The 19,466-nt window shown below is 37.3% G+C and overlaps 1 protein-coding gene across 1 annotated transcript in view; it reads left to right on the plus strand.

Annotated features, from left to right (window-relative positions):
* The first annotated feature begins 215 nt into the window (after positions 1-215).
* Positions 216-19,466, plus strand: part of LOC135683704 (A disintegrin and metalloproteinase with thrombospondin motifs 6) — a 98,924-nt gene continuing 79,673 nt past the window's right edge. Inside the window, exons 1-3 of the mRNA XM_065199038.2 lie at positions 216-799; positions 5,364-5,671; positions 18,828-19,026. Coding sequence (XP_065055110.2) covers positions 691-799; positions 5,364-5,671; positions 18,828-19,026 — 616 coding nt within the window. The 5' untranslated portion in view covers positions 216-690. The remainder of the gene's footprint in view (positions 800-5,363; positions 5,672-18,827; positions 19,027-19,466) is intronic.

Raw genomic sequence — 19,466 nt, forward strand, 5'->3', positions numbered from 1 at the left:
AGTACATGAAAATGATGGGTAATCACAAAAAACATGCAGAAATTGGACTGCGTACGTCTTAGACAACCGATGGGCTCCCAATAATTCCTTCACTTGATACATCGATTGTGAAATTAAAAGTCAAGGCGACACAGTTGCTGTAGTTGTTGCAGTTACTCTTTTCGTCATAATATAATGCTACAGAAGATGGTTTGATTAATTTTGGATATTCTTCTATAGGACTTGTGTTCCAACACGCATGTGATCCTTTGAAACTGATTGCGATAAAAGATTGGTCCATGTCCCTAGAGCTTTTGAAAAGCAAGTTTGCGCTTCACGTGCCTCGTTGTAGTAATCTGTTTGTTTTCTTTTGTTTCGAAAGACCCTAACTTACTTACGGCTAGTTATATATTTTTGAGAGAAAACATAACAGACGGACTCTTCGACATTAATCAACTTCTGTTTATAAACTGACTGTTGCCTTTTGCCTCGAAGAACGCGGCTTGGCTTATCGACGGCTTTTGGGCCGCTACGTAGAGACAGGTTACTTGAAAAGAATTCGGCCAAAATTTGGTTGGATTGGGGATTCATCTAAAGACAACAGCAGGTAGCGTGCAGAAAGCAGTGTCAGTAAATCCCATAGACTTAGCTTCGACTATCTTTGACATTGTTCAGTTAACTCGGATTTGGTCCCTTGTCGATTTGGACAAGATGCTTGGATTTTTAAACTCAAATAAAGGCTATCTGGTGGACGCTGCTCTCCTTATAATCTACCTAGAAATCGCAGGTTTTTGGACGTATGCAAGCATGCAGAATCAAGGTAACTGTCTCTTTGATTTTATCTACCCCTTTGACACTTTGGGTACACTTTTAAAAATTTTGCATCGGATGTTTCAGGCCTGAAGACCTTGAAATTCCCGCCATCTGTTCTTTGAGCTCGAACCATCAACTATCCTAGTGGTCCAGTGACGATTCACGTGTGACGTTTGATACGTTTTCTTCAATTGATTAGTGTGTTTATTGAGCCATTTAAAACAGATCAGACCTGGGTGATCTGCTGATGTAGAAAATATCAAACAGTAGATTATATTGATGAAAAAACCGTGTGTCATGGTCGGAGCTTTGCTTTTATACCTCTTCTCTTTATGCTACATTATTTCTACACGCGCTCAATGACCGCAGACCATATTATTTTTAGATGGACAAGATATGATCCTTAATTTTCTTACCATAAGTTTGCGGTAGTTTTCATTCAACTCTGGCTTACATTTATGTGGCCACTTACCCATTGATCATATAGTATGACCGAGAAAATTTCACGTTGTTTTATTCCTAGTTTTAGAGAGCTCGCATGCAATGGTCAATCATTGTTTACGTTTGATTAAAGCAAGTTTTTTCATTCAAAGTTCCACTGTATATCACATACGAGGCAAGCATCTGTAGTTACTGTCGACAGTGCAGTGCTCCATTGATATACGTCAAACTCGTTCAGGTCGAATGTTCCTTGGGACAGAAAATTTAATAAAATATCGGTACATTTTAACGCACTTTATGTTTTCTTTATCCAAGCGGGAAATTCACTTTAGTAAATGGGGTACGAGATTTCCACAAAGACAAAAGGATTTCCAAGGTTTTTCTGATAAAACAAAAACATGAAACCAAAGGTTTAGGAGTGATATGCCCCTCGCAATTATCCACTTTCAATTCAACCCGCTGTCCATACCAGCTATTGCACGCAAGTTATTATCCCAGTAAATCTAAATATAATTAATCAAGTTTCAGTTGTTTCATGTATTTTTTTGCTGTCGGGCTACCAGGCTTACCCACAAAACATAGATTATCTCGTTTTGTGTAACCTCTTTGTGTGCCAAATCGTACCTACGCAGCTCAAGTCATTCGTCCTTCCTTTTTGTGCATATAAGTCTTTTTTCATTTTTTCACATCCAAGATCAGATTTTCCTTGCCGGTTTGAATTACCCTATATACTTTTTGGTAACTTACCTTACCCTTCTGCATTTAATATTAATCTCTATATATTTCACTCTATCTGCATCAAATATATTTCTCTCTATTAGCTAATAACATATCATCTAATAATCTCCTAAACCAGATTTGGCATTGTGATGAGTTTAGAGGCAGTGTTTCTCTTCAACTTGAATAAATAGCCAATTGTGGCCGCAGTCTTTGTTGCTAAGAGCAGTACGTTCGTAGGTACACTGAAAGCCCATTGTACATAAAGTAACTTGTAAAATATCATCAAAAAATAAAATGAAATAATAAAATATAATCTCATCCTATCGTCCATTGCGGTGTCTGTTATTATCACGTGAATGAATTAAAAACAGAGAAATTTTATTGCATCAATTATGCTTCCGTTGCTATTAGTTTAAAAATTTTCTGCATTCACAAAAGCATTTCACTTAAAAACAGCGCACAATTCATGAGGATATGTGTAGGGATAAGCGAAGGAAGGTGAGCTTTTTGAGTGCAATGGCAGTATATTTCCACTTGCTGTTTGAAGGGGGGGGGGGGGGGGAAGAGTTGCCTTCTCATTTAATTTTCTATACAATATAAATCAAAATTTTTGGATGTCAATTTCTCGTGTCATGCCGAATTGGAGAGCAGTTGCAACCTAAACCCTTCCCGCACAATTTCCGTAATAACGTTATGACTTTGATTCCGAAAAACATTTTCAAGATTGCTCTTTTTTTAAATTGTCCCCTTGTTACTCTTTATGACTCAATTGGGTTATTAAGCTCTGTGATTCTATGGGGAAAGCGAGAACCGATCCTACCGAAGAAAAAAATCCAGGAGTTTAAGCAGTTAGCCACGGCTGTGATTTCGAAAATAAAATGGGCGCCATTTTGAAAGGTTTTTGATTTTAAAGATCGTGTGTCTGATGTCTGATTTGTATGAATTATTCAATGTTACAAGAGTGAATTTACTCTTATTCAGACTAACAAATTGCACATAAAGCAATTTCAAGTATTGCATAAGATTATTTCTTGTAGAAAACATGCGAACTCCCTTTTGAAGACCTGTTTTAGGCAAATTTTATGAACTGTTTTGTATTTTGGGCGGTCTTTATTGAATCTAGAAGTGAATTCAATTCTTTAGACGTTAGAAGCTTGATAAACCATTATTTGTAGTTGTGACATGCCACGAGGGGTTTTGAAGCGATGGTTGTGCGCCGAACTCTGATTATGGCTCAATGACCAATGAACTCAACGTCAGAGTAGCTATCTGTCGACCGATGCTCTGCAGCCAAACGCCTTAGGGTGGGTTGTAGATATTTATTTACAAATTAAAATATGCTTATTGATAGAATCCGGATAAGGATGAGGAAATCCAGCTTTAAGTCAACATGATCTGATTGTGATAAATTTCTATCGGCAACTTTACCTCTTGAGTTGCAGTAATGAGGCCGCAATCAATTTTGATCAACTTCTTCTCAGGTGTGATGGCGCAAGTTGGATTTTATTGCGTTCTTTGTAACATTTTGTTTCTCATTGATTTCAAAGTAATAAGACCACAAGAAAGAAACAAAGGGCTCCCGACCATGCATAGGATAATCAGTGGTGTAGTGGAGGGGTAGCGCGACATAACGCTGTTATGCTTTCTAAAAGGTTTGAGTAGTAGCGTTAAACTACCTACCCAAGCAAGCAAAGGCAGCAAACAGTGGCGTATATCTGTATCATCATGGATATTATTACAAAGAATCAATTTTTGATTAGAAAGTATAGCAAATAAATTGGTTAGGCTTTCAATGCTTCTCTAAACCAAAGTTCGAGCGAGTATGAAATTGATTAAAGTTTCATGAAGATATTGTCATTGCATTATGGACTGCTTATGTAAACTGGGCATGCGTAGTACGGAGATCCTTTATTCGTGATTGTACTCAGTAATGATCTTGATACTGGTCATTGGTCAAAATAGAGAGCCAGATTGTAGAGGAAGTAAATTAATATGGCTACTTAAATCAACGGGTAATATCCAAAAACGAAACAAAAAGTTGATAGAAGAACAGCCACGGGATGGCAAAGATTTGGGAAATATTGTGATTTCATGAGTAAAAAATCAACATCCTAAATTTGCAGAAAAGGGTGGTGGATGGAATTATTCCACTATCAATAACATGGGGTGTTAAAACATGGCGACTGGAATAAATTGGCAGTGGCACAAATAATCATAGGAAGAGCAATGCTAAACATTGCATACCTGAAAAGAGGCACGAATGAAATTTTAAGATCACAAACCAAAGGTTTTCACGTTTTAGAAAACTCAGAAAAAAATTTGTGAAAATTCGTAAATGGGCAAGCCATGTCACTGAAATTGAAGCAAGAAAGTAGACAAAGAAAATCACTGATTGGATACCAATTTCTATGAAAAGAGAATGCAAAAGACCTTAAAAGAGACGAAAAGATAATCTGCAGAACATCGCTTAAATCACTAGGACGTATACGTACACGCAAGCAGTTTGATGTTCAACGCAGAGATGTATTAAAAAGCAAGAAATATGATATTTTTCTGAAAAAAAAATAAAAAAGGTTGTTTCTTTTTTTTAACTTTTCCGTCATGTGAGGATAATGTATGAGGCCAAGAACGTCACTACCCGGGGATTGCTTCCCGACAGTGTTTCATTTTCGGCTCAAAATTTTTTTATGGGGTTCAGCCTTGTGTGTCTTATTCTAGCAGAGATATGCCAATTAAAAATGTCTTGTCATGAAAAATATCTCAGATAAGAGATCCTTAACGTATCAACGAAGATAACAGATTCAATATACGAATTATCATAATTTACAACCAAATAACAAAAATAGAGGTAAATTTCATGTCCCTGCTAGTGCCAGAGGAAACAGCACAGTTCGGTTATATTGCAATTCATGTCCCTACAATAAGGGGCAAACAAAAACACACAGAAACATACATACTTAATCTAATACTGCAATGAATATGGCTAAAATGCTGACAAAGACATGAGACATGAGAAACGAGAATATGAGCCCTCAAAAAGTTGTGATATGAGGCTAAAAAGGCCTAAGACTATAAAGAAATAAAGTTTTATCTACTTATTAGTAATTTATCTACTTTATTTGAAGCTTATTTTTATTTGAAGATTATAATCAATCTAAAACACTAAAAACAAGAAGTCAATTGAATCTGTTTGTATGTGAAGAATTTTGAAATGAACCCGGTGTCCTAATCCTTTCTAAGTTGGCATTGAAGAACCATCTTGGCAACGCTTTGTAAAAGCCAAAGATACAAGATTTATTTCATGCTCTTGTAGTATTACCCTTCATACCAGCCAAGCAACAAATATTTATGTATGTAAGTTTTCCCTTTGTATTGGAGATTTTATTTTATAGCTGTATCACAATTTCTAGGTTTCCAGCTGGTGTTCCCGAAGCTCATCGATGCTAATGAGCGAGTTGTTACCAACAGAATCAAAGATTACTGGAAGCATCGTCCATTCGCATTTCCATACTTCGAAGCCTTTGGACAAAATTTCACGTTGTATCTTAATCAAAACAGCCATCTTTTCACGCAAGAATTCAAGGTGGAAAAATTGACCAATCTTCATCAAATTGATTCTCTCTCGACCTATGAAGTAGCAGACAAGAGCTGCCAATTTGTTGGTACTGTGAAACAGCACCAAAATTCGAGTGTTGCTGTTAACGTTTGCAATGGTTTGGTAAGTAATATATTTATCTATCAATCGTACAAACGAATACATTGACTATTCAGCCATCGACCATCACAAAGGAGCTCTCGTTACCCAAAGGTATTTCTGTGTTGTAAAACCTGACAGTGTAGCCCTGGTGCTGAATTGGGCCCGTGCACGTCATAATTAAGAATTCCATCGAAAATCTAGGGGAGAAATTTGCATCTGAAAATGATTAACTTGACACTGTCAGCATTGTATTATGTAAAATAAAAGATAAGGTTGGCTAATTACATTGGTGTTATATCCTTTATCAGCGATTTTTCTCACATGGAGAGCTTTCTACCTATGTCCCTTAGCAGAGGATTCTTCAAAAACTCTATGTCCCATCCCACATCTTTATTTCTTACACATATTCTTATTTTTGAAGAAGCCTTTGGTGATTTATGGGCTTGTCTGTTAAAAATGAAATTAAGATCTTGGGATGTCCTTAATTGTGTATAAATCATCGTCAATGAAGTCAGTTTAAAAATCTTTTGGAGGGTAGTACCCTCCAACAAAAACGCATTTGTCCTTGTCAAAAAACCTCATTTCTATCCATAGACAAGTGTACTAGGAGGAATCGGCTGTAGCTTTTGCAAACAATCGGTATATGTTTATTTTCATACGAAAACTTTGCAGCATCTCGTAAAGACATCGGCTATATTTTTTATAATATTGCTCGATCTCTTTATCTCCTTCTTCTCCTTTGTCCCGGTTTTTATCTTAGAATGTGTTAGAGTAAGCTGCTCTATTCCTATATCTCCGACCTTTTTTATTGCTGCCATCCTCTACCTTAGAGACAGATTTCTAGAGATGTCATCGTCCAACCACTAATTTTTAATGGTTACGTAGGTACCTTTTCCCTTCAGTCTCCATACCCATCACAATCTTTTATTATTCTTTGATACACTGTCTCGTCACCTGCCCAAACCTCTTAGATCATGCCTCCTTCATTTTCATACCCGTATCCACAACGGCTACAACGGCACATCATTTTGTTTTATTTTTTCATTTAATGCTTTGCCTCTTAGCGTCAACCAACACTCTACAGAGCTCGACCAAGTGCAACAGGCCTATTCACAATCATGCCGATTTGACCTTTTGTTGCATTGGGACCTTCTGGTCACATATAACTGCTGACACTTCCCTCCAGTTAGGCCATGTTGCCTTAACTTTTTGCCTCCTCCCTAAGCTTTAATCTTTTTTTGCCACCCTCCCCCAGTGTTGATTTCTGATCCAAGTTAGTTAAGCCCTCCTACTTGCTGCAGAACCTGTGAATGCACTGCAGCCTGCTCTTATTATAACAACACATGTGGATTTACAGCATTCATCTTCAGGCCTTTGTTTGAAAGGTTTCTCTTCCATCTGCAAAGTTTTCAGAAAATATCAATCGCTTCTGACCTTGATTGCCATTTGATTGCCAGATTAAAATGGTACGCTTCTGACCTGCCCTTTGATAACATACTGTTTCTTTGCAAATATCCATACAAAAGAGCGTTTTTCAGGTTCAGGGAGTTGAGCCATCCCCGAAACATTCTCCAGTGACGTCCCCGACTTTGGTTCTTTTATAGTTTAGTGATTTCACTTTAGAAGTTAATACATTATGAAGACAATCTTTCGATAAATCTTGAATTCAAATGTCCATTTAAACACACGCCTGAGCCCAGTCCCGAGTAGCCCCACCCCCCCCCTTTCCGGTACGCCACATATCAGATGGTGTTAGTTGTCGATTGGTTCACTGTATATGGCTAGAGTATTATAAGATAGCCAAATTTGACACACGATATTATTTCTTTACTTGGCCCGCTAATAGAGCTCAAAACAGAAAAAAGAGTTCAATGAATGGCTGCCAAGAAGTAAAAGTATCGGTCGGTTCAACTCAACTCCTAGTCTACGTCATCAAGTTCTTAAGTCGAAAGCAAATGAATCAATTACATTGATTCATCAATTTAAATAAGTAATTGTATCAACTGGTTTTATGAAACGGAGTCTCTCCTTAAGTTTTAAATGGGGCATAGGCTCCGTGAACCAAATATGTATTTATGCAATTCAATTTCCCTTCTGCAATTGTATTTGTCTAATATGTGAATACACCCGACCCTTCCTCTTATTTGCTTATTCCGTCAAGAAACATTAATTTTGAGCTTACAAGTGAAATAAAAGGCATTTGGTCTTTCAAGGAACCAGACTCGTTAATCTATTTAAACAAGCTGAAAACGAAAGAGCGAGGATATTTTACGCCACCGACATAATGTCAAATTGTCAACATAACATCGAAAATCTGTACTTGAAACTATTTTGAATTTTTAAAAACTTTATTCCGTCAATATACAAGAAGCGAGACCCTTAAAATATTGCCAAAACAATAAAGAATTTTTGATAGTTTACTGAATCAATCCTTTTTAAGATCTTCGTTGCTTCGTATTAACGACAATCTACCAATAACAATAAAGTTAGAGAAATAATAAAGGTTTTCTGTGTTTGTTTATTACCTACTCTACAGCCTTGCTGGATGCTTTGGATAGGAATTCGGGGAATGGCAAAAAAAAATCTACGATCTTTAAAGTATCTGGAATGGATTTAGTTAGGACCATTCAGATTCCATATGAAGTTGCGTTTTTTATAGCATCTGGTTTAAAATGAATATGGGTTTTTTGCGCGCGACAAAGGAGCAAAGAGAATATTCTGTGTTACAACAATTTCATCGTTAGCCTCACGTGCATGGACTTCAAAGAATCATTGGCAACAATAAGAACGTGTCACATTATATCACACGGATGTGGTTGCAAAGTGGGTGCAGTTGATCACTGTTCTTAATTTCTAGTTTATTTTATTTGAAGCATGTGTCCCTTCATCTTGGTTCGTCACAATCAAACATATGATACATCATTGAGCGAAGCCAAATTCCTAACATGTTTCTGTTAAATTGCAACAAAGATTGGTTATCTACACAACAATAAACATGCAATCTCAAAACTCTTTCCTCTTCCCCAATTACAAAAACACTCTTACAGAGCAAAAAAATCGATGCCTAAATCAGGTTGTCATGCAAGCCATCCGGACTACAGCACTATTTATTGTGGCATAGAGAACTCAGAATTTGAATCATAGAGTAGTAAAATGCAGAAGGAAAGCTTTTTCCAAGCGTATATGCGAATGTGTAAAGAGTCTGGCCAAGATTTTCATCGGCAAAAAAGCTCACTCAAGACAAGGCAGAAGGAAAGCTTTTAGCAAGCGTATATGCAAATGTATTAGAGTCTGGCCATGTTTTAACTCGGCAAGAAAGCTCACTCAAGACAAGGCAGAAGGAAAGCTTTTAGCAAGCGTATATGCAAATGTATTAGAGTCTGGCCATGTTTTAACTCGGCAAGAAAGCTCACTCAAGACAAGGCAGAAGGAAAGCTTTTAGCAAGCGTATATGCAAATGTATTAGAGTCTGGCCATGTTTTAACTCGGCAAGAAAGCTCACTCAAGACAAGGCAGAAGGAAAGCTTTTAGCAAGCGTATATGCAAATGTATTAGAGTCTGGCCATGTTTTAACTCGGCAAGAAAGCTCACTCAAGACAAGGCAGAAGGAAAGCTTTTAGCAAGCGTATATGCAAATGTATTAGAGTCTGGCCATGTTTTAACTCGGCAAGAAAGCTCACTCAAAGCATGGCAGAAGGAAAGCTTTTAGCAAGCGTATATGCAAATGTATTAGAGTCTGGCCATGTTTTAACTCGGCAAGAAAGCTCACTCAAGACAAGGCAGAAGGAAAGCTTTTAGCAAGCGTATATGCAAATGTATTAGAGTCTGGCCATGTTTTAACTCGGCAAAAAAGCTCACTCAAGACAAGGCAGAAGGAAAGCTTTTAGCAAGCGTATATGCAAATGTATTAGAGTCTGGCCATGTTTTAACTCGGCAAGAAAGCTCACTCAAGACAAGGCAGAAGGAAAGCTTTTAGCAAGCGTATATGCAAATGTATTAGAGTCTGGCCATGTTTTAACTCGGCAAGAAAGCTCACTCAAGACAAGGCAGAAGGAAAGCTTTTAGCAAGCGTATATGCAAATGTATTAGAGTCTGGCCATGTTTTAACTCGGCAAGAAAGCTCACTCAAGACAAGGCAGAAGGAAAGCTTTTAGCAAGCGTATATGCAAATGTATTAGAGTCTGGCCATGTTTTAACTCGGCAAGAAAGCTCACTCAAAGCATGGCAGAAGGAAAGCTTTTAGCAAGCGTATATGCAAATGTATTAGAGTCTGGCCATGTTTTAACTCGGCAAGAAAGCTCACTCAAGACAAGGCAGAAGGAAAGCTTTTAGCAAGCGTATGTGCGAATGTATTAGAGTCTGGCCATGTTTTAACTCGGCAAGAAAGCTCACTCAAAGCATGGCAGAAGGAAAGCTTTTAGCAAGCGTATATGCAAATGTATTAGAGTCTGGCCATGTTTTAACTCGGCAAGAAAGCTCACTCAAGACAAGGCAGAAGGAAAGCTTTTAGCAAGCGTATGTGCGAATGTATTAGAGTCTGGCCAAGTTTTTAATCGGCAAGAAAGCTCATTCAAGACAAGGCAGAAGGAAAGCTTTTAGCAAGCGTATGTGCGAATGTATTAGAGTCTGGCCAAGTTTTTAATCGGCAAGAAAGCTCTCTCAAGACAAGGCAGAAGGAAAGCTTTTAGCAAGCGTATGTGCGAATGTATTAGTGCGTTTTTAGAGTCATAAAGGATAATAATGGCTTTGGGTTATATTTTATTTATGAAAGTTTTGCATTTCTATGGCTTCAGACATTACAAACAACCAAAATTGAACATTTGCCAGCTCTATTTCATACAAGAAAAAAAGAGCTGTTTCTTGGTATCAATTATTCAAGTCCATTAGTAACTGTAGATGATGCTTCGACTGATAAGAAATGTCATATCAGACATCTGTTTTCTCTTTTCGTGCTTAGATTGACGTTACGCTCAAGTACTCTAAGAAACGAACGAGTACTGAGATAATTAAGAAATTTCAGCCCTTGAAGAAAAAATTGATCGGCAATTTCCGGCTGAATTTTGAGAAATTTTCTCTACGAGTTGTGATAAGACTAGAAGGAAATTTTCTCACCTTCGTAGAGGTGCAATTATTTAGTAGTTCGTTCGGATTTAGCAACATTTTCTTGCGTTTTCTCAGTTATAATTTATCTAGCCTGTATAGCAAGTTATGGACACGATATAATCGAAGTATGGTGGTTTTAATAATAATAATAATAATATAATAATCTACCATATTTATACAGGATAGCCTTTTCAGTAAAGATAATACTGCTATCACTAAGGGTCCTGTTAAAAAAAAGTTTGTAAAGTAAAAGGTTCAAAATTATAAGAGATTGAAGTAAAAGCTTAAAAAAATTTAAAAGGTTAAAAAAGTTACACTACAGAAGTTAAAAAAGTTACACTAAAAATCTAGGTTTGTGTCCTTTGTCATCGTCACTTTGATCGTCACTTGGTTTTGTTCATCGTCACTTTGATGATTTTCATTGCGGATCCAAAAAGTAGTATATGTCCAATCTCCGGAAAGTATTTTTGGTATGAGCAAGTCCTAAACTCAGAAATTTTGTAAAATTCCAACAACATGATTGGCTGGTAGGACGGCAGCAAACCTCTTGACAGAAATGGTACGAACATTTGAAACCGATAGGAACATTGACAAGTCTCACTGTTTGCAGCGACGGAAACCCTCCCCATATACCAATTTGTGTGATATATAGACTCACTTTTGATTGCTCACGATTGTTTATTCCTCATGATTTAATAACGATTCACACTTCTCTCAGAAACATAAAAAGGTGCTCCAAAACCTAAACGAGACTAAACTAAAATGCCCAAATCGGCACACCCAATGTTAAAATTAATGATGTCATATTGAAGAAACTCTTAAGAAACAATGAGTAATGAAATTTCTCAATCAAAGCGCTGAAAACTAAAGTACTCAACTTCAACCTTTCAAAAAGTATTATATGCAGACGAAAACGGATAGAATAGAATGTATGTTGGTTTCAGAGTGGACACTTAGGTCATCGCAGATGAATATGGTACCCTTAGGGGGGCTTCTATTGGAGAGAGCATTTATAAGAGAGGGGCGTTTATTAGAATACATTGCTATATATCGTAGTATATCACGTTAATACTCGTACAGTATATCGCAAGAGGTTTTTTGTATCAGTTATCATATCTTTTGCGAACTTGCATCTTCTGCCAAGTTATAAAAGCTACTTCCAATAAAAAACTCATTAAATTATTAACAAGATAAGGAACATGAAACATCATGTTGCTGTTAGATTCCCTAAACATTCACATATTGCCTTTCACAGCTCAACTAGTGAAAGAAGCAAACGACAATGTCTTGTGCAGTTTCTAGCACATCAGGTTATATCACGAAAGTTCTTCTTTCAAACTTTGCATGTATTGTCTCTATCGAACCCTTATGAATTTGATTGGCAGCTTTCTCTCAGACAGGTCCACCACAATTAGGGTCGACGGCTACCTCTAAAATCCCCACTGAATTAATGCAGGTGCTCCACAGGGTTCTATCTTACCTCCTGTTTTATTCATCCTATTCATAAATGATCTACCAACTTCCAACGCTACGATTCTTTTGCTAATGACACCTTACCTTCATTTTTTTTATTCTCCGCATAATTCTGCTACCAATCCTACATGAAATATTTCAGCGTCACTTCTCACTAATGACCTTCCGAAAATTGAGAAGTGGAGTAAAGGCAATCTTGTAAAGTTTAATCAAACTAAATCCATACAGGTTGTCATTTCATGCAAACGAACCCTGACTTTCTTCTTGTCTCTGTGAATGGTACTGATTTAGACATTTCTGCTTGTTCTACTTGATGATCAAGGACAAAGATGGAAGCGTGCTTACCGAATCTTCTGACATAAAGAGACGTTGGAAACAATACTGCAAAGAGCTGTATGAGCAAGATACACGCGTAAACGCAGCACCTGATATATCCGCCGTATATATCAACGAACCGGAAATACTAATCTCAAAAGTCACCGCCGCTTTGAAGAAAATGAAGGATAACAAGTCTCCAGCGCAGTTGTTGAAAGCAACTGGTGAAAGTGGTGCAAAAATCCTTCTGAAAATCTGCAATAGGATATGGCACACTACAAAATGGCCACATGACTGGACTAGATCAATTCTGATCACCTTACCAAAAAGGGGGATACTCGAGATTGTAAGAACAACCTCACAATCTCTCTCATAGTACACGCCAGCAAAGTCCTACTCTACATCATTGCAGCACGTTTAGAAGCCCACCTGAACAGGGAACTACCACAAACGCAAGCCGGTTTTCAACGAGGACGGGGTACACGTGATCAAATAGCTAACATGTGATGGGTTATCGAAAAAGCCGCCGAGAAGAACCGCAAATAATTTATGGTGCTCATCGACTATAGCAAAGCATTTAATTGCGTGGACCATAAGATGTTACGGCATATTCTGGAGGAAATGGGCTTTCCACATCACATCATCCACCTCATCGAAAACTTGTATGCAGATCAAGGCGTTGCTGTCAAAACGGAGAGCGGACTCAGCGACTTTTTCAAATTGGGAAAGGGTGTACGTCAAGGATGTATTTTATCACCATAGCTGTTTAATATATACGGCGAGTACATCATGCGCAAAGTAGCACAGGACGAAACCAATCTCCTCGATCTGACTCTGAAACTCGATGTGACGTCCACATAACGATAACGTCACAAAATCTATTTTTAGATTTTTGAATTTTGAACACAACTCCCAAAAGATCATTATGAAATACCTCTTAATGTACAAAATCTGTTGAATGTGTTACAAATTGGCTGAGACATTGTCATATGAGCACAGGCTCTTCCCAATCAAACCTCTGTAATTTGGTCTTGGTTCATAACTTGACCAGACCAGAATAGGCCAGAATAACAGTAATCCTTTTGAAAATGTGCAATCTTTCATTAGCCATATCTCGCCCAATTTTGAATATCATTTTGCATGTTGAGAGGTATTTATGCCGTTCTAGATTAAGAAGTTTTAAAAATAGATTTTTATTGTCAGCAACAAAACTTCCAACACCAACATGAAAAAGTTTTTTTCTCGACATCAAGTCTTTAATCAGCCCGGGGGAGGGGGGCTTAATCAGAACCACTTTACAGCAGCAGTTTCATCCTTGCTATAAATTCGTTTTTGTTTGGTGCACACGATCCGAAAAAAATCTATTGCATAAAGAACAAACCTTTTACTGTGCACTGTTCGGTAACAAACTGTCATCTGAATATCATAGTTATTATAATAAGCTTTTTAAAAGACAGAAATACCATTTAAAAGCCAAAAATCTTTAAGATATTGCTTTTAACAATGAAATGTCAGATTTTAAAAAATCCAGAAATCTCTAAATCTCGTAAACATTGTTGGGCGTGATTTACCCCTCGCTCTATCCCACAACTCTTTCTTCCTCCCTAGATCTTTTAAACTTTAGAATGCCCTACCCTCTTTCTGCTTCCCAGACTCTTATAGCTTTTTATTGTTAGAAAAAAAAATAAACAAGCTTGATCCTAATCTGTCTAATTCTGCAAGTCAAATTACACCAGGAAACACACTTTCTCTTTGATAACTTGTATAGTTGAAAAGTGGTGGAAGACGCAATATTTAATGGATACAAGTACCCCAGGTTAAACATGTATTTTTTGAAAAGTTTAAAGCTGGATTTGCATCTCATTTTATTCAGCACGTCAAATAGCGCCAGAAAACAGACCTTCTTTTTATAACTTGCATAGTTAAAGCCAATGATGCAGAAGCGCCGAAGGCGCTAGAGGCAAATTTTGTTTTTACTTCCGCCATTTTGAAAAGTGGCAAAAAGGAACTTGCTCCATACTGAGTCCTTTAAATCTCTAAGTGTGTTTTAGAGGGAAAAATTGTAAGAAATTTGATCAATTTCATAGGTGCGGCCTATATTTAACTATTTGGAGTCGGGTTTTTTTTCCGTTGTTTCCACACAGAGGTGCGGGGAGATGCAGTGGCGGATTACCTATGGGAGATGAGGGGTCTAGGCCCCCGGTCCGAAATCTAACCGGCCATTTATTTTCAGGATAATTTTTTTTGTATTTTCATTCAAAGGCTGCGTACTTGATAAGGACCCGTTGCAATTACGTCGTGTGGGGGTATACAGACCCCCAACCAAAGATTATTGAAAATCTGGTGTGTTTTATTTAAATTTCCGTGAAATTGTCGAATTTGGTTCATTTGCAAAAATGAATTCTCTTGAAAACGTGGGTAGGTGAAATAAAACCTATCCTTTACATCTGTAATATGTTAAATATAAATCATTTATTTTATCTGCATGAATTGAATAAAGTATTTTACGGAAAGTCTTTTTTCAATACGAATATTTCTTCTGTAAAAATGTGAAAGCATCAGCTTTAAAGAAGATTGAGATGATAAAAACAAATGCATGTTCTTGAATTTGAATGAATGAATTTGAATGTTTTCTGTTATGTACCAGTTAGTATGCTACCAGCAGTGCCCCCACTGGACGGAAAAGGCGCATGAAATCAACTGAACGTCTCACACATAAAAAATTTCCCTAAATTCGGATCTACACCCCAGAATTAACCAGAAAATATATTTTTCACGGGCAGCTTTACCAGTATTTGTGGATAGGGAATGGATAGAGGCAATGTTTTGGGCAATGAAAGTCTTTCAGATATTTTCATACAATTACCTTATTATGTGGTTTCATTGTTGTAATCGATAGTATTACAACATCGATAGTATGTGAATATTTTTATGTAACAAGAAATGACCCCATTTTAGGGCAAATACCCCCATATCTCGTAAATACCCCCTTTGTATGGCTGAATAACATCAAAATTGGGAATCTACACCCCAGAATTGACAAAGTGCACCTAATCACATAGACTCCCTATCTGGGTGGTGATACTCCCTCTTCCACTATCGGACTAAGAGGTGGACTGGCCGGTGGAGCTACCGGGCGATCGCTAATTTTGAGGATTTTTACTGAGAACTTTCAGTTACTGTCTTCTATCGACAAGATATAGTTTTTTCATTGTTTCATTTTGAAATTTCTTTAAAGTAATGTGTGTCGGAAAGGTTGGGTTTCTCGCTAAAAGTTGAGATCATGATCTTGGCTTGTCGATAATTGCGAGCAAATAATCATGAGGGACGTCATTTAGCAGAATTATTGGGAAAGTTTGAAGAGACAAGCTATACAAAAACATATTTTGCCGGTCAGATTATCCGATTTAGCCAAAAATAATTTAGCTTTTTTCCTTCCTCTACTGTTTTTATCCAGCTTTATTCCAGTCAAGACTATGCTAGAAACAGCTGCTCTGATTCTGACTCTCCGCCTTCGTATTGCTTTCACCTTTTTTATCTCAGTCTTCATTGTTAGACTTCATTCCTATTCTAGAGAGAGTTTTTTATAAAACCAAATCCAACTGCTTTCCAATTGTCATGTAGCCATTTTTAACCATGGGGAATTTTTGTAAAATAAAGCAAAGAGATTTTGCCTAGGATCCTCTATAGGTCAAATCTGAGGTTGACAAAACCATCCCTATAAAGTCATATTTTCAAAATTCTTCTTACTTCGGCCAAAATTCCTAGCCATAGTGGCGGTCTTTACTAAACCCCTGAGCAATTGTAACATTTTGCCCCCCTCCCCTCCCTCAATTTCAATAACGTTTCGCATGCCCTGCCAATGCTACTGATGTTCTCGTCTTTGCTGCTGCTCAGCTCAACCATTCAGTTTACCTGGCTGCTCAACCAATGATTGGAAAAATATCATCCCAAATATGCTTGGAAAATTACATATCAAGATATTTGTTGAATAGCTTGGACATTTCATTAAGCCCGTGATTTGCTCTGTGGGAAGATACTATTTCATTGCAGATTTTTATGTTTGAGAGGTTTAGCCATCCACCAATCATTAGTGAGGTCCCTGATTATCGTTGTTATGCAGTTTAGTGTAAGAGACACTACTGGGATACTTTATGCAGCCAAATTTAATCCTAGAAATTCATACGCTTGAACGATAAATTCTCAATCACAACCTGTCGTTCAATCTTCTTTGCTACATTCTCCCCCCAACTTGAACTTCCTTTAGCTAGAATACGATAAATTTGTTTTCACACAATGACATGATTTTCTTTTACTTTTTATTCTACGTCAGAATTAGATTTTCAGTGATCCGCCCCTGCTATCCTCCTTTCAGAGTCAGTGAATAATTTGAAGGATTTCATATTCACAACAGAGAATGAAAGTAGATAGGGTACGATCGTTGGTGTAGTCTTGGGTGTGGCTTCTAGATGTTGCCTACAGCACGGCCACATGCCTAATTTTTAAAAAAGGCACCCTTGCTCATAGCCCATAACTTTTGTTCTTTTTATGATAAATCAAGTAGAGAAGCAGTGGCGGATCCAGACTACCGCCATTACCGCTCGAGCGGTAGTCAGATTATTCAAAAAATCATAGAAACAAGGATCATTTTCATGTTTATCCTACTACTTTAATTAATTATTGAAAATATTTGATCGCGCTGCAAACCAAGCCTTTCTTCCTAGGAACATGCCTGAAATTTCCACAGAGACAAAAATATTGTTTAATCCTTATCGCTATGGAAATTGCGTGCCAATTGCCGAGCCACATGTTTGCAAATAGAAGGCTAGCATGGGGGGATGATGAAATCATGGCTTGCTAGCTAGGGGGGTTGAGTCGGTGTAGAGCGGATTCGAGCTGCACTGAGCGGTAGTCAGCCTGCCTAAACCAATCAAATCGTCAGAAATCACTTCCAACCTGGGGGGATGCATACAAATTTTGTTGACAACCAATGAACAACCGAGTTGACTACCGCTCAGATGGGGGGTTGAGTAGTACTGTCGCTCAACGCGGCTCAAACGTTACAAAAAGATGGGGGGATGCCTATATATTCTGCAAGTGGGCAAACTGTAACTCCAAAGCCGATGTGACCCATTATTCTGTACAATACACAACTATTCGTTATTCGTAGGAATACATTTTAAAAGAATATTAAATTAAAAGTCAGGCCCACAATATTCGCCAAAAGTATGATTCTTTGTTTAACAAAAGTTGCTCTCAATAATTGCAAATTTCATCTAGCTTTTTAAACTTGAAATTTCCAACAGGTCTGATTTTCATAAGTAATTGTCCGACTAAATGCGAGTTTTAGGCGACACTTCAAAATTCTGCCAAATGTATCTTTTTTTCTAATTCTATGGTGTTCCTCGTCTAAATGCCGTAAATTGTTTTCAGAATATCCTTTCCAGAATATTGAATAAGATTATTTATTTCTTCTCAAGCTTGCTGTAAGGATACATGAAATTTCAGTAAAGCACCGCTTGTCTCTTGAAAATGGTCTACATAAGAAATTATAGAAAGCAATAATCATTTTAGAAAACCGGGTGTGACCAAGAAATGGGTGTGGTCTAAAGGGTGTGGTCAACCCTCTATCTCATTCCGGCGGTAGTCAGATTTTTGGCTGGATCCGCCACTGAGAAGCACGTACAATCTTCTTGACCATTCAATAGCATTTGGTAGGGCTTCGCACGAAGGACTCGTTTATACGCTTAGATGTACTGGAATATCTGGTTATTTGATTGCACTTTTTAGCGGCCTCTTAAGCTGAATGAAAAAAGGGTTGTTTTGAATGAAAAATACTTAAGGTTCTTGCAGGTTCTTGCAGGTGTACTTCACGGGTGTGCGCTGGGTCCTCTATTCTTTCTCGTCTGTTAAACAACTGCCACTACCATGCTATATACATTTTTTGAAATACATTCACCCGCTCTGGAAGTAATTAACTCTATAGTGTTACTCAGTGACTAGATTTCGTATTTTAACACGACATTTATTGTTCTGTTTTGTTATTGTTTAAGTTTATTATGAATCATAAGAGAATCACTTTTTTGCCTTTGATCTTCAGGCGAATTTACACCTTGTGTCGGGCAAGAATAATGTTACGCTCAAAATCGAAATTTTTGTACGAATATTTAGGCGCGGCAAAAACTTTTGTATCTTTTAAAAAAGTGGGTATAAAAAAAAAATTTTGTAGTATTTTATAAGTTATCTAGATTCGTAGGGTGTTTGATTGTTACTTTGTTCTATTTAGAATGGTATTCTGGTGCTTGATTCGAACGAGTACTACATCGAACCAATATCAGTACATGCGAACTATCGTAGCGAAGGAGGAGTACCCCATGCTCTGTATAAGCGCTCCTGGTTAAGTCTTCCAAACGACGTCAATGACGATTTGTTGGTTTCTTACGACGATACTTGGACAAAAAATGAACATCTTCCTCCAGGAACACGTAAGTTGGAAGTCCATATTGTGCTCTTTGTATTTTTTGTAAGAGATTTGGCTAAGCTTTTAATGTTTGGCGTCAAAGCGAGTGGACCTTAATAATAAAACTTTATTTTGATTCTTTCACTTCTCTTTAAAAATGCTGCTCCCGCAAAAAAAGGGTATCATCTTAAATAATTTTAAAATATAATGACATTAAAAATCGTCTCGCGATTTATGAGTTTATGTGCAACTGTGACTCAAAGATTTTGGTATAAAATACACCAGCGTCTTCAGAAATCACAAGGTATAGGGACATAATGATAATCATATTTGTAGAAAAAATGTATTGCATTATAACATTATTCGAGAAACAAGCTTTAGACCAGGACATGTTTAATCATAGAACAATAGCTTGTTCAAATTTTTCAAACTATTATCTTTATTGTGGAAGAAGACAAAAGTCTT

The sequence above is a fragment of the Rhopilema esculentum genome, chromosome 7, assembly GCF_057945365.1.
Source record: "Rhopilema esculentum isolate cy_ngs chromosome 7, ASM5794536v1, whole genome shotgun sequence".
Lineage (NCBI taxonomy): Eukaryota > Metazoa > Cnidaria > Scyphozoa > Rhizostomeae > Rhizostomatidae > Rhopilema > Rhopilema esculentum.